This window comes from Trematomus bernacchii, unplaced genomic scaffold (assembly GCF_902827165.1).
Source record: "Trematomus bernacchii unplaced genomic scaffold, fTreBer1.1, whole genome shotgun sequence".
In the NCBI taxonomy this organism is placed as follows: Eukaryota; Metazoa; Chordata; class Actinopteri; order Perciformes; family Nototheniidae; genus Trematomus; species Trematomus bernacchii.
Genome location: NW_022988043.1, coordinates 25,393,561 through 25,410,157, shown reverse-complemented (window position 1 = coordinate 25,410,157; position 16,597 = coordinate 25,393,561). Strand labels below are relative to the sequence as shown.

The following is a 16,597-nucleotide window of genomic DNA, read 5'->3' as shown; positions in this document are numbered from 1 at the left end:
AGGCCGGGCTCGAGGGCGAAGGCCACGGCTGGGGAAATCAGGGGGCCGAGCTCGAGGGCGAAGGCCCCGGCACTCAGGGGGCCGGGCTCGAGGGCGAACAAGAAGGCGTCGACGGGACAGCTCCGGAGGCCGGGCAGGAAGGTGCTGACGGGACAACTCCGGAGGACGGGCAGGACCCGTTGTTGGCCAGACAGGAACCGGAGCCGACGGAACAGGCGTAGACGGGATCCTGGACATGACATGGACTGGTGTCAATGGGACCCCGGATGGAGCAAGGGCTGGTGTCGACTGGACCTCCAACGGAACAGGACACAGAGTTGGCAGGACCCCCGGTGGAACAGGTGTCGGCGGGACCTCCAACAGGACAGGACACAGAGTTGGCAGGACCCCCGGCGGGACAGGTGTCGGCGGGACCCCCAACAGAACAGAACATGGAGCTGGCAGGACCCCCGGCGGGACAGGTGTCGGCGGGACCCCCAACAGGACAGGACATGGTGTAGGCAGGAAATCTGGTGGAGCAGGTGTCGGCGGGACCCCCAACAGGACAGGATCTGGTGTTGGCAGGAAACCTGGCGGAGCAGTAGTCGGCGGGACCCCCAACGGGACAGGACATGGGGTTGGCAGGACCCACAGCTGAACCCCCAACGGCACATGACACAGGGTTGGCAAGACCCCCGGCAGAAGAGTAGTCGGCGGGACCCCCAATGGGACAGGACATGGAGTTGGCAAGACCCCCGGCAGAAGAGTAGTCGGCGGGACCTCCAACGGCACAGGACATAGGGTTGGCAGGACCCCCGGCAGAAGAGTAGTCGGCGGGACCCCCAATGGGACAGGACATGGAGTTGGCAAGACTCCCGGCAGGAGAGTAGTCGGTGGGACCTCCAACAGCACAGGACATAGGGTTGGCAGGACCCCCGGCAGAAGAGTAGTCGGCGGGACCCCCAACGGGACAGGACATAGGATTGGCAAGACCCCCGGCAGAAGAGTAGTCGGCGGGACCTCCAACGGCACAGGACATAGGGTTGGCAGGACCCCCGGCAGAAGAGTAGTCGGCGGGACCTCCAACGGCACAGGACATAGGGTTGGCAGGACCCCCGGCAGAAGAGTAGTTGGCGGGACCCCCAACGGGACAGGACATAGGATTGGCAAGACCCCCGGCAGAAGAGTAGTCGGCGGGACCCCCAATGGGACAGGACATGGAGTTGGCAAGACCCCCGGCAGGAGAGTAGTCGGCGGGACCTCCAACAGCACAGGACATAGGGTTGGCAGGACCCCCGGCAGAAGAGTAGTCGGCGGGACCTCCAACATCACAGGACATGGGGTAGGCGTCGGCCATAGAGCCAACAGGACACGGGGTGCTGGAGTCGGCCGGACCACCGACAGAACACGAGGGGCTGGAGTGGGCCGAACCACTGACAAAACACGGGGGGCCGGAGTCGGCCGGACCACCGACAGGACACGAGGTGCTGGAGTCGGCCGGACCACCGACAGGACACGAGGTGCTGGAGTCGGCCGGACCACCGACAGGACACGAGGTGCTGGAGTCGGCCGGACCACCGACAGGACACGAGGTGCTGGAGTCGGCCGGACCACCGACAGGACACGAGGTGCTGGAGTCGGCCGGACCACCGACAGGAGACGGGGTGCTGGAGTCGGCCGGACCACCGACGGGACACGAGGTGCTGGAGTCGGCCGGACCACCGACAGGACACGAGGTGCTGGAGTCGGCCGGACCATCGACAGGACACGGGGGGCTGGCGTCGGCCGGGGAGCCAGTACTGGAGCCGAAACTGAAGTCGGGACCATGGCTGCTGGGACCGGAACAGGGGCCGGAACCATGGCTGCTGGGGCCGGAACCATGGCCGCTGGGGCCGGAACTGGGGCCGGAACCATGGCTGTGTGGGCCGGTACTAGAGCAGGCACCATGGCTGCTGGGCACGGAACCGGAACACGGAACCATGGCTGTGTGGGATGGTACTGGAGCACGGTACCATGACTGTGTGGACCGGCACTGGAACACGGAAACATGACTGTAAGGTCCGGTTCTGGAGCAGTGACTATGGCTGCTGGGCACGGAACAGAAGCCTGGACCCTGGCTGTGTGAGCCAGGTAATGGAGCACGGAAGCATGGCTGTGTGGGCCGGTACTGGTGCACGGATCCATGGCTGTGTGGGCCGGTACTGGACCACGAGCCGGCCTCCCGACCTTGCGTTTCTCCGAGGCCCCCTGGAGGCTCCGTGGACCTCCAAACGCCAGGCGGGATCCCAAAAAAGGGCCAGAGAATGGAGCTGGAACCACTGGAGCACGGGCTGGAATCTTGGTCTTGCGTCTCCTAGAGATTCTTTGGAGGATCTGTGGGCCTCCCCAGGCCTGGTCATACCCCAGGAAAGGGTTAGAGGCTTCGGACAAGTCCTCAGGACTACTTGTGAAAAGTTGTAGCCACTCAGGCAACATGCTCCTAAGCCAGGGCTGGCGAGCAACCTCCTGACGTGCCTCCTTCAACGCAGCCTCTCTACCACGTCTAGAAGAGGCGCCATTCCAGGTATAAAAAATGTACTCCAGAGAGTACCCAATACATTCTGCCTGTAGAGCAAAACGATCCGAGTCTGCTGAGTCCAAAGCTGGTCGGTTCATTCTGTTAGGATGGCGTGGAAGGGTAGGACCCAAATGCAGACTATCAAAAAAGGTAACAGGTCTCGTAACAAAAAGCGAGCTTTATTTTAAAAGCTGATCCAAAACAAGGCATGAAACAAATGGGTTGTACAAAAAACTGACCGTGACCAACATGGAGGGAGACAGGAGAGACAACCGTGACTGACATGGAGGAAGACAGGAAAAACCAACAATGAACCGACAGGGGAACACAGGAAGAGACAAGACTAAATACAGGGAGGGGTAATCACAAGACAAGACACAGCTGGGGTAAGAGAGGCAGAAACACAAGGGCAACAGGTGAACACAATCAGACAATCAGACACACCAGGGGAACTAATGACAGGAAGGCAAACACAGGAAGAAGGAACAGAGAAGACACAAGGAGGAAAACATTTCAAAACAAAAGGTGGAAAATGAAAACATAAATACAAAACCGTAACAGTATTCTTCTTTGTCCACGTCCTCTCCCTCCAGCTCTTCCTCTCATTCTTCCTCCTCTCACTCTCACCCACCTCTTCCTCCTCCTCTCACTCTCAGCCCAGCTCTTCCTCTTCCTCTTCCTCTTGCTCTTGCTTCCATGTTGGCTTCCATTGTTGCTGTAAGAAAGTACTCACCTGTGGTATTTTTATAGCGCTAACATCCTCATTGATGAGCCAACAATGATGCTATCAGGTGTTTGGTCAGGTGGAACGTGTTTCTTGATCATTGGTCCATGTGTGAGGCATTTTGAATATCAGTGTTTTAAACCAGCTAACACGTGACTTTATGTCAGATTCCTGTGTCTTACGTGGAGAAACGTGTGCAGTGGTTTGCAAAAAGTGCCATGTTGATTTGGAAATTGTGTGAAAAGCTGAAAACGTGTTTAGAGTTTTGGAGATTTGAGCCGATGTTTTGCTCTTTGAGTGTCAGTTAACATAATTGTGCTTTATGTATAATTTTAGTGTGTTAGCAATCGAGAAAAACTGTAAAGGTCCCATGTCATGGCCATTTCTACTGATCATAATTCCATTGTTGAGGTCTACTAGAATAGATTTATATCGTGCAATGTTCCAAACTCACATTGGTTTCTCATACAGCATCTCTGTATAGTATGTGTATTCACTCTCTGTCCTACACGCCTTGTTGGAGCTCCTGCCCCCCCCCCCTCCCTGTGAGCCCACTGTGCTCTGATTGGTCAGCTCGCCCACTCTGTTCTGATGAGTCCACCACCGTTACAGCGGAACATCAGTGATTATGTGTTACAGTAGCGTTTGTTAGCAACCAGAAAATGACACCAGTAATGACAAACAGATGAGAATGCTGCGTGGGGTCTGGGTGCCATGTTGGCGGGACGTTGCGCGGCTCGCTGCTGCGAGGAGCGGACAGTGGGAGTTGGGTTCATTTCCTGCTTGCTGCGTGGGGTCTGCGAGACAGCGAGACATCGCGAATGGGGGGCTGCAGCACCCCCATCTGCGAGGCTCCACTAGCTAACTATTTTCCGTGTTAGAGTTTTACTCGCTACAGGGTGTACTTTGAGGGTTTGTGACTTTGCAGACCGTTTACATGCAGAAAAACCTTCATAACACTCCGGGTAATAACCGGAAAAGCATAACATGGGACCTTTAAGACCAGAGGCCAGTTATTATCAACAATTAACATTGTGTGCACTTTCTCACACACACACAAACAATATGTTTTTATCTTACTATGCAAGTTGCTTCTTTGAACTTAGTGGGACTTCTGGCATTCCTTGCCTTGAACAATCCTTTTCAGATCTGGCTTGTATTCCGTTGTGGCCACTCGAAGCAATTATTTCACGTGTGTGTCAGTCGGAACAGATCGATGCTTGGATTTCACGTGTTTCAGGGTAGAAAACACAGACTCACATATGTATGTTGACGTATGTTGACCCAAACATCGATAGTAGATTGAGCGCAGCCCGTTTGACGTTGGAATATTTTTCCATTGGCACAGTTTTCCAGAACTGAATGGTCCCTTCCCTCAGATAAGGTTTCAGTCGGTCTTCTTCAAAAAGTTCAATCATTTCTAATTCGGCTGCTGCCTCATCTGTGACAAGCGCAGCTTTCAAACAGTCCGTCTCAGCACCAAAAGGGTCCACGAGGAACGTAATCTGTGGCCTTTTCAGCTGTAGATCATGGAACTGGTTTTTTTTGCAGGTTTTCAATCAATGCTGCATATCAGGCTGTTTTTCAGGGTGGCGCAGGTGGATTGTCCGCTTGCTTTTAGCAGAGAGGGGAAATGCGCTACTCCTCCCTTTTGAAGGTGTGTCTGGAACAGTTTCAGTTTGTTTACAATCAAAATAAGACGTGCTGTCATGCTCTCATACTGACGCCACACACACACACACACACACACACACACACACACACACACACACACACACACACACACACACACACACACACAGAAACACCCACATACACACACGGAAACACACACATACACACACACAAATACAATTCGATATGAACTGAGGGGCCGCATGAGACTGGGCAAAGAGCCGAATGCGGCTTGAGAGCCGCGGGTTGGCCACGCCTGCTTTAGGCTTGTGGAATCAACCTGTCTCTGAGTCTGGTGGTTTTAGTTCTGATGCTGCGGTACCGCCTGCCAGGCGACAGCAGACAGAACAGTTTGTTGCTGGGGTGATGGGGGTCTTTGATAATCCTGAGGGCTTTCTTCCTGAGCCACTGGGAGTAAAGATCCTCCATGGATGGCAGCTCCGTTGTTGCACCTGTAGAAGGTCAGGATGCTCTCTATGGTGCACCTGTAGAAGGTCAGGATCCTCTCTATGGTGCACCTGTAGAAGGTCAGGATACTCTCTATGGTGCACCTGTAGAAGGTCAGGATGCTCTCTATGGTGCACCTGTAGAAGGACAGGATGCTCTCTATGGTGCACCTGTAGAAGGTCAGGATGCTCTCTATGGAGCACCTGTAGAAGGTCAGGATCCTCTCTATGGTGCACCTGGAGAAGGTCAGGATCCTCTCTATGGTGCACCTGGAGAAGGTCAGGATACTCTCATTAGGCGCGTTCACACCAAGTACTTTTCCCACAATAGTTCATGAGAACTTTAGTTCATGAGAGCTCTTTTAGTTCTGATGAACTAAAGCAGATCGCGTTCACACCAAAATGAGTTCCTGGGGGTGGATTAGGCAAATGAAGCTGCTGATGTCACTTCTTCTTCTTCTGCTTTGGGTTTACTGGCAGGCCGCAAACAACTTCACGGCGAGTACAGTAGGTGGCGGTATGCACCTTAAAGTTGCAATCCGCCAAAAAACCGAGAGAAGAAGAAGAAGAAAAACCTCCCGCGTATACTGCCACGCTCACCTGCTGTATATGAGGCGTCTGTTTACCTTCCGACCTCAGACATGAGCTTCGTCTGAGTTATTTAAAGGGGACCTATCATGCAAAATGCACTTTTGTGAGTCTTTTATACATGAATATGTGTCCCCGGTGTTCCAGGGAACTCACCAAGTGTCAGAAAACACAACCCACTCTATTTTCCTCCATACCCAAATCTCTAAAAAAGGGGCTGCAACGGATCTGATACAGACTGATCCAGATTTGAACACTTCTATGACGTCACAGAAGTGGCGCTACGGCTATTGGGCCAACTCCACCAATCAGGAGGAGACAGCCACGGCCATTGCCGTTCGAAAGCACTGGAGACGCTGTAGTACATATGCCAGGCCTGTAGATGGTGCTGTTCTCACTGAATCTGCCCTTGCAAAAACAGAGCTAAAACAGTGCAAATTGAGCGAAATGAGGCATGGCTAAAAAAAAGTATAAATATGCCTTATATAGGTATGGTCCTACACTATATTATTCAAATATAGCATGATTTTGCAAGGGCTGATTCTGTGAGAACAGCACCACCTACAGGCCTGGCATATGTACTAGAGTCTCCAGCGCTTTCGAACGGCAATGGCCGTGGCTGTCTCCTCCTGATTGGTGGAGTTGGCCCAATAGCCGTAGCGCCACCGTCCTGACGTCAGGACAGTGTTCAAATCTGGATCAGTTTTTATCAGATCCGTTGCAGCCCCTTTTTTTAGAGATTTGGGTATGGAGGAAAATAGAGAGGGTTGTGTTTTCTGACACTTGGTGAGTTCCCTGGAACACCGGGACACATATTCATGTATAAAAGACGTACAAAAGTGCATTTTGCATGATAGGTCCCCTTTAAATTGTCACTTGAGAGTGTTGAGAGATGTATCCATAGATCTAGTCTCTTGATCGATCAGCATACATTTCAAGCTGCACTTTATTTTTATATATTTGAAGGGATTTTTACAGAAATATATTTTTTTGTCATAATTTATCCGCAGCTCATTCTGTTAAAATAAAAATCGTGAGAAAATCTTATCGTGAATTTAAAATCGTGAATCGTATCGAATCGTGAGTTGAGTGTATCGTTACATCCCTAGGGGCAACCCGGTATCACGGCAAGACGTGAACATGTGACGATTTACCATGCTGGGAGACGTGAAGATGTCACGATTTCGTCCCTTCAAACGTGACAATTACACAATATTGTTAACATGGCCCAACCAGTGGAGAAATACCCGGAAATGCCAAGCAAATGCTACCCCGACGGTCGGTTGTTATTGTCAATATTAATATAATAATTATTTATTTTTTAATAGTCACACTCGATTTCGCCGATTTTTTTGTTGCCCCAGCTGGTCGACACCTCTTTTAGCAGAAACAAAGGCTACATTAATGTATTAAATCGATGTTAATCCATGTGTGTGGTTGTGGAATTAACGGACGTGACGTTGTGCGATTGCGTTGCCAGGCAACAGTTTGAGTTCATGTTCATTTACAAACTCTTCAACTACAACCCTAGTTATATTTAAAAACATTTTAGAAGGCCTCACGAAATACTTTAATGTAAATTAAAATTAAAATGTGAAGGAATGTGTGTATAACAAAATACATCCGTCATAAACAATACCGGAAACAGACGTAGGCAAGATCCTCAGCTCGGTGATTGGATGTTTTAGCCGCAATGCAATATTTTAACTGATATTATACATATGTATGATACTCTTATAAGATGTATGTAGATAGTATAAGAAATGTGCAGAATACGACAGTTTAATGGTGGAGGTATACATACATATTGATAGATGTCTTGTAATATCACTGTTGAGGAACCTGCGACCCAAGTTTTTCATCTCCGACCTTGTCAGGTATTGAACATTCAAAGAACACAGAATTATTAAATATAAAACACAGAATTTGTGTGATTATACTAAATGATTTACAAATAAACACCACTGCATATTTACAACTGTTACACATGCTGCTGTAACGAAAACATTTCCAACTTGTGATCAATAAAGTATATCTTATCTTAAGATGATCGATGGCTACTGCCATATTTGCAAAATTTGCCTCTGAACCTTGACAAGTGCATGTTTCAGGCTTATCAATTAACAACAGGAGGGGTCACAGACATAAGACCAGCTGTTAAATAAAGCTCTTCTGACCTTAGCTGTCATGTGGGTATATATTAATGCTGCCCATTATGGACACAAGCAATTTTCACCATTTATTAACTATATGTTTTAAATTTGAGTGTTTCCTATCCCCTAAACCTCCAGGGATGTACACAGTTTAATACTGGCAACTTCTAATTATGGGAAATATGAAAACGTCTTTTAACCTGTCACCAAGCCTGTTTTTCATGTTTCAGGCTCGAAAATGACATGCCCAAAACAAATGACTACAACTTAACTTCTAAGAGGGTTATATGAATAATTAATTTTATCAAAGCAAGGTTACATCTGTGAGTTGGATGTAGAAGTGTCAGAATCAATATAAATGTTTTTTATTTTAAAGAAAATTCAGATTTTACATAGTAAAAAACTGTAAATTATAGTGTCCGTCCAAAAAATTATTTTTTACAGATAGTGAAAACTACCCTTGGATGATGGGTTAGTAGACTAAAAGCTTTAGGAATCCAAAGTACAACATATAATAAGTACCCTGTATCAAGATTGATGCAAAACAATTGACTTTTGACCTTTTTAGAGAGGTTTAGCCAAAACCACCCCACCTCTGAGGTGATCTGGGTGAAAATGGTTTTTTTTCCATATCTCTGGCCCCCCTTGGTCGATTTGGATGGTTGACACCTCTTTCTGACCGTTAGAGCCAATAGAATCGAAGGGGGAGGCCCCCAAACACACACGTTGTGAAGAGAAAAGGTGGGGGCTGCGCGCATGTAAATGTGCAGCAGAGTGAAGCGATCTCTAGTTCTGGCATTTGGAAACGAAAAAGCAGTTTTATTGCTTATGGATTATCAGAAATAATTTCAAAGAGGGCACAGATACATTGGATGAACCTATGGATTAACTGCAGCATCGTTTTTTTATCGTTTTAATGCCATTGAAGACCAGTTTTGACCAAGGTAAGCCATGTTAGCGTTTCTAGCTACCTAGCTCCACATGTTATGATGTACGCTTTCGTTTATAGTGTCGCAAATGTTTATCACTGAGTGTTGAGGTGGGCACCCCTAGATTCAGTGTCTCCAGGACACCAAAAACGAGTGGTTGGCTGTGCATCTAGGATAAGTAATAAGGGAGTTATTGTGAGTTTAAGTGCCGTTTTAGGTTACATTTTTCGCTCTTGGCTAATTCAGAGGCTGAGTGTTAGCATTGTGGGTTTTTTTTGGGAAAAAAAATTAAAAAGATCAGTTAGCTGAGTTTCTTCCTGTTACATGGATATAAAACATTCATAGTTTATTAAATATTAAGATTCCTTAGACGTTGTTTCCTGCAAATGACGCGTTTATCCACCTGATACCGGGCGGATGGTGCGTAACAGGTTAAAACTACAATTCCCAGTAGAGACGTGCCATAGAACATGTTGCGAAACACACAATAGCCAGCATGTGTAGTTCTGGGGGAGGGGGGGACGGGGTGGACCCATTCAAATCCAGTTTTGGATAGTCTTCCGTGGTTCCATCCCATTTCAAAGTGCTGTTTGACGCTCGGCGTAACCCTCGGCGCACTGCCATTCAAACATCCAATCACAGAGCTTGAGGACTAATCACGGGGTTTGTCAAGCAAAGCGGAGAGAATACTTACTTCCGGGTGTAAAATTCTCTAAAGCAACTACTATGAGCTGCTCCGACCCTCGCTCCTGACGGACTCCAAAAGTCAGACATTATACAATCAAACAAATAAATAAACACAAGGATAATTGTGTCTTATTGTTGAGTAAATAACAGTGTGTAGTTTAGAAAATAATACAAAATTAGAAGGAAAAAACGATGAAACAATACAGATTTCAGTTTTCTGAGCCCCTACTCCCCCTAACAACTGACGGCAACAAAAGTCAGACATTATTCAATTAAAATAAAGAAGTAAACACAATAAGTGTGGCTTGATATTGAGTTAGAAAAAGTTTGATAAACGCTGTGAGAATGGATCTGAGGAGAGCATTTCTCCGCGATCCCAACTCGTCTATTACCAACGTTCAGGGAGCTCTATGCAAGTCAATAGGACTCCCTGATAGTTGAAACTCGACGCTAAAGGGCCCCCCTTTGCGTTGGAAAGTGACGACAGGGACCCTGACATAACGTCAACATAGGCCGAGTTGGGAGTGAGAATGTGTTGCATAAACACCATATCCCAACGTGCATTGCGGCTAAAACATCCAATCACCGAGCTGAGGATCTTGCCAACGTCTGTTTCGGGTATTGTTTATGACGGATGTATTTTGTTATACACACATTCCTTCACATTTTAATTTTAATTTACATTAACCTGTTAAGCCCGAGAGACCCCGGTACCGGGGCACTGCCGCAACATCTTGCAGGAAACAGTGTCTGAGTGCATGTTCATTTAATAAACTATGAATGTTTTACATCCATGTAACGGGAAGAAACTCATCTAACTGATCATTTTTTATTTTTTTCAAAAAATACCCCACAATGCTAACGCTGAGCCTGTGAATTAGCAACGAGCGAAAAATGCTAACAGATTACTGCACCGAAAATCACTCACAAAACCTTATTATTTATCTTTTCTCCACATCCATGACATCGTGACGTGACACAGAATCGAAGGGTACCCTCATTGTCACTCAATTATACGAAATTGCGACGTTAACAACAAAAACAGACATCAAAACATGTGGCGCTAGGTAGCTAAAAATGCTAACATGGTTACCTTGTCTCTGTAGTCTGCTCCAAAGTGGTCTTCAATGGCATTAAAACGATAAAAACGCTGCTGAAGTTAATCCATAGGTTAACCTGTTCCACTCTGAGCCTGTTTTTCAGGTCTCAGGCTCGAAAATGACATTCCCAGAACAAATGACCATATCTTCCCTTCTAAAAGGGTTAAATTAATAATCTTTTCTCAAAGTAATGATAAACCTGTGAGTTGGATGTAGAAGTGTCAGAATCAATATAAATGTTTTTTATTTTAAAGAAAATTCAGATTTTACATAGTAAAAAACTGTAAATTATAGTGTCCGTCCAAAAATTATTTTTTACAGATAGTGAAAACTACCCTTGGATGATGGGTTAGTAGACTAAAAGCTTTAGGAATCCAAAGTACAACATATAATAAGTACCCTGTATCAAGATTGATGCAAAACAAGTGAAATTTGACCTTTTTAGAGAGATTTAGCCAAAAACTGGGCCATCTGGGGTCATTTGGGTGGATTTGACCTATCTCTGGCCCCCCTTGCTCGATCTGGTTGGTTGACATACCCTTGTGACCGTTAGAGCCAATAGAATCGAAGGAGGATACCTACATAGACACACATTGTAAAGAAAAAATGTTGCCGCTTCGCGTGTGGAAAGCGAAACTAAACTGGAGGAATGTCTCCTTCTGGAGTTTGGAAACTAAAACGCAGTTGTATTGCTTATGGATTATCAGAAATAATTTCAAAGAAGGCACAGACACATAGGATGAACCTATGGATTAACTGCAGCATCGTTTTTTTATCGTTTTAATGCCATTGAAGACCACTTTTGACCAAGGTAAGCCATATTTATATGTTTAGCTTCTTGGCTCCACATGTGATGATGTACGCTTTCGTTGATAGCGTCGCGAATGTTTATCACTGAGTGTTGAGGTGGGCACCGTTAGATTCAGTGTCTCCAGGACACCAAAAAATAGTGTTTGGTTGTGCATCTAGGATAAGTAATAAGGGAGTTCTGAGTGAGTTTATGTGTCTTTGTCGGTCCCGTTTTTTCGATCGAGGCTAATTCAGAGGCTGAGTGCTAGCATTGTGGGTTTTTTTTGAAAAAAAAAATTAAAAAGATCAGTTAGCTGAGTTTCTTCCCGTTACATGGATATAACACATTCATAGTTTTATTCAATATTAAGATTCCTTAGACGTTGTTTCCTGCAAATGACGCGTTTATCCGCCCGGTACCGGGGGGAAGGCGTGAAACAGGTTAATCCAATGTGTCTGTGTCCCTTTGAAATGATTTCTGATAATCCATGAGCAATAAGACTGCTTTTCCGTTTCTAGATGTCAGAGCGAGAGATAGCTTCACTCTCATGCAAAACTACATGCGCAAAGCCCCCACCTTTTTGTTTTACAACGTGTGTGTGTGGGGGAATCCCCCTTCGATTCTATTGGCTCTAACGGTCAGAAAGAGGTGTCAACTATCAAAATCGACAAAGGGGGGCCAGAGATATGGAAAAAAACCCATTTCCACCCAAATCACCTCAGAGGTGGAGTTTTGTTGGCTAAACCTCTCTAAAAAGGTCAAATGTCCCTTGTTTTGCATCAATCTTGATACAGGGTACTTATTATATGTTGTACTTTGGATTCCTAAAGCTTTTAGTCTACCTTACCATCATCCAAGGGTAGCTTTCACTATAAGTAAAAGATAATTTTTGGACGGACACTATAATTTACAGTTTTTTACTATGTAAAATCTGTATTTTCTTTAAAATAAAAAACATCTATATTGTTCTGACTTTTCTACATCCAACTCACAGGTTTATCATTACTTTGAGAAAAAAGATTATTAATTTAACCCTTTTAGAAGGGAAGATATGGTCATTTGTTCTGGGAATGTCATTTTCGAGCCTGAGACCTGAAAAACAGGCTCAGGGCTTAACAGGTTAAAGTATTTCATGAGGCCTTCTAAAATGTTTTTAAATATAACTAGGGTTCTAGTTGAAGAGTTTGTAAATTAACATGAACCCAAGCTGTTGCCTGGCAATGCAATCGCACAACGTCACGTCTGTTAATTCCACAACCACACACATGGATTAACATCGATTTAATACATTAATGTAGCCTTTGTTTCTGCTAAAAGAGGTGTCAACCAGCTGGGGCAACAAGAAAATCGGCGAAATCGAGTGTGACTATAATATTGACAATAACAACCAACCGTCGGCCTAGGGGTTCACGAATATTGGATGAAGCGCTAAATAAAACAAAGCCCATTTACCATTCTAGTTTCTCACCCACAGAATACTTTTTGTTTTTTACTTATTTGCAAATGTTCAATACTTGTAAAAATAACAGCTTAATATATACACCATTATGATCATAATTTTGGACTTCTAGTTGCTCTGTAGAATCCTTTTATGTTGTTTAGGCTAGAGGAAATGTAATTATATTGACATCATTAACAACCTTGCTCACCTTTTATGACTCCATGAACAGATTATAACAGATCCATGTGTGTACATGTTAAAGGCCCTCAGCACTATAGTGAAAATACATTACTTTAAAAAACATCACACTACCACAAACGGTGTTTTTTTAGCCATTTCTGTTCAGCCATTTGGTGTTCTTTCTCGTGTGATAATTTTGGTTCTTTTTTTGGCGCTACATCTTTTTTATGGATGTATTGTGTCTCTTTTGGTGGCACTTTCCAAGTTAAGCCCAGTGGGGCCACTCAACTTTTTAGGTTAGGACCTTGGGCGATCTTATATTATAAATAAGAATCCATCAAATGACAGACGTTTTACTTTAGTAACTTAAAGCTTTGACCATTATAATTGCATAGAGTCCCTCCAAGTGTACATAATGAAACAAAACTTATTCCAGTCATAATCCAAACCAGAACAATAACGTTTTCACCTTTCTTTCTACAGGACAGCAAAAGATGTAGAAATACACAACATTGTCTCGGTATAAACCTGGGAAATAATCTTTGTGCTCTCATACATCTCTACTACAGATACAGTATGACCAGACATCCACAGCATTCATCAAGAAGGACATCTGTTGCTGTGCGGCCATGACGGAAATAATTCCCCAATGGCTCTTACCACCTGCAAGTCTTTCTTGGTCATCAAGCAATGAAAATAGGTGTAAGATCCCAATCAAAAGTGTATGCTTTGGAGAAAATGTGTTATAGATGTATACAAAGTGCAGCAAATTGTAGTCCAATATAAAAATGTTTTTTATCGTTTTGAATGCAAAGTAAATAACATTACAACGGTGTGTATAATGAGCAAAAATGACTGCAAAAATGGTGGTTGGATTTGATTGAGAGAACTCTTCATTATTTTTGAAAGGTGTTGCAAATGAGTGCATTCTGTGCCAACGCAATTAAAAGCAGTGATCTATATTTAATCTGGTCTGTTGTCTATGTAAAGAGGTGTGAAGGAGTGATTTCAGTATCCAACAGAGCAAACACTGTAATTAATATAGAAAAAGTCAAAACACTAAAAATAATAAATACAAACACTATAGTCTGTTCAAACATTTCTGATGGTCTAGTAGGTGCATCGGGGGGCTTAGACTGGTCACCAGAGGTGGAAGAAGTACTAACATCCTTTACTCGAGTAGAAGTTAAAATATAATGATCTTATAATACTGCATTACAAGTAAAAGTCCTGAATGGAAAAAGTTACTTGAGTAGAAGTACAGATATATACAGTAACCGGCAAATGTATTGTCAAACATATAATTAGGCTTTTTTCTTAGTATTTCATAACGATATAATTCAGTTTTTTATCACCAACCAATACATGTCATGTCATTTTAATGTTGGAGTTTGTCAATGTTAAACCACTTTTATATATATTTTTTAAATACTAAGTAGATTAGTTGTGTCATAAAAGCGTCATCATCTGTGTTTGTATGTAAAAAGTAGGTAGGTAGGTGTAAAAAAGGTACTTTTTTGCCTAAAAAATGTAGTGGAGCACAAGTATTATAACCAAGCACAAATTGGAAGGTAAAATACAAGTATGTCAAAATCATACTTCACTACAGTAGGCCTACTTGAGTAATGTTCTTCGTTACATCCACCACTGCACGTTACTTTTAAAGGCATGCTATGATCACTGTCACAACAGCTTCCTTTAAGGCTATTACACTGATACCAAACTGCTTTTATTTTTTAAGGCCAGGGCGGAAGTGGCCTTTTCCTGACTGCAGTAACTTCACGTCAGGCTGTGTCCACTTGTTTCCTGCTCCGGAGGATGACAGGCGGAACGCGAAGCACCTTTAGAGGCCGCCACTAGCTAATGAAACATTTCTTCTAACCGCTTAGTATTTTTAAAAAGCCAAGGTCCACACATGAGAGCACCATTCCAGGTTCGGACGGGATGCGTGTGAACGGGATAGAAATCCCCCGGTTCTTTAAAACAGTCATAGGCCCCCTTCGGCACCGTTATGCTGATTTGGTCCATTTAACGACAGCCTGAAGCAGAGGTGGAACATGGGATTCCTGCACCAGCTCCATCTCCTGCTGTGGAAGAACATCTCTCTGAAGAGGAGGGGGCCGGTAAGACCTGCATGTGTTCACAGATGGTGAAATGTTCTGAGGGAGTGAACTGGTTCGTCCGTTCGGGAAGCAGACGGCAGATTAAGCCCGCACCGCTGCCAGATTCCCCGCAGCGGTACGGGAGCTAAGGCTCCAGCTCTGGGCTCCAGCCCTGGGCTCCACAGAGGTCCCCGAGTGTCCCGCAGTGAGGGGCTGTGGCGGGGGGGGTGAGCGCAGGTTCGCGGTGTGTGAAGCAGCCTGTGTTCTCTGTGTGTGTGTCCGTACTGTCTAACAGGTTGTTGTGTGGTGAGCAGCGCTGTGCAAACTCAGCGTGTGTGTATTAGATTCAATGTGAGCAAACACACACATATCTGCAGGGAGTGTTGTCATAATGTAATCATGTTTTTATAATAACATATAATAATATAACGTATAATTCATACCCAGATGCAAAATGGCCTGATTCATGTCGTAATCATGGGATTACAGGACAAAACTAGAGAATGCAATTCCTGAAGAAATTGCTAGTGGGAATGCTTTATGCTGAAAATCTGACGCTAAACTGCTATACTGAAATGTAATGTGTAAGAAGAAAGTGAAGAATTAGATTAGAAATGGATACATGAACACTGGGGGCTTGAATGTGTGAAGGAGAGAAGAAAAAGAAAGTAAAAAGGCTTGGAAAAGCAGCAGAAATAATTTGAACTGCAAAACTTTGAACTTAACTTGATGGTGAATGATCTGTCGCCATGCCAACGGCATTTGATGAAACCCATAATAACGGTTAGAATGCGTTGATGGCTGCATCGTTACCCAAAACACTGGGAAGTTTTTGGGCTGTCTGGAAGCATTTCACTGAAGTTATGAGAAAACCGTGTTGTTCATGGCGAGCCTTGTGTTACCATGGCAACGGGCATTTGAAGAAACCCCATAATTGACGTAGAGGCTGTTGAGGGCTGTACCGGTGATATACAAGCGAAGGTTTGGAGGAACGATCGGAAACCGTGTCCATTGGATGTACAGCGACGATCGTGCTTCATGGCGTAGTGGTCCTGTCGCCATGGAAACGGCATTTGGATGACACCCCATAAAGACGGTTAGATGCGGTTGGATGGCTTACAATCGTTACAAAACGGTGAAGTTTTGGGCTTGTTTGGAAAAGCATTTTCACTGTAAGTTATGAGAAAACAGAGAGAGAGAGAGAGAGAGAGAGAGCAGAGAGAGAGGAAAGAGAGAGAGAGAGAGAG

At 44.9% G+C, this 16,597-nt stretch overlaps 1 protein-coding gene across 1 annotated transcript in view; it reads left to right on the top strand.

Moving 5' to 3' along the window:
- The first annotated feature begins 15,018 nt into the window (after window positions 1–15,018).
- The window catches only part of abca2 (ATP-binding cassette, sub-family A (ABC1), member 2), a 186,005-nt gene continuing 184,426 nt past the window's right edge, over window positions 15,019–16,597 (top strand). The window contains exon 1 of the mRNA XM_034118098.1: window positions 15,019–15,371. Coding sequence (XP_033973989.1) covers window positions 15,306–15,371 — 66 coding nt within the window. The 5' untranslated portion in view covers window positions 15,019–15,305. The remainder of the gene's footprint in view (window positions 15,372–16,597) is intronic.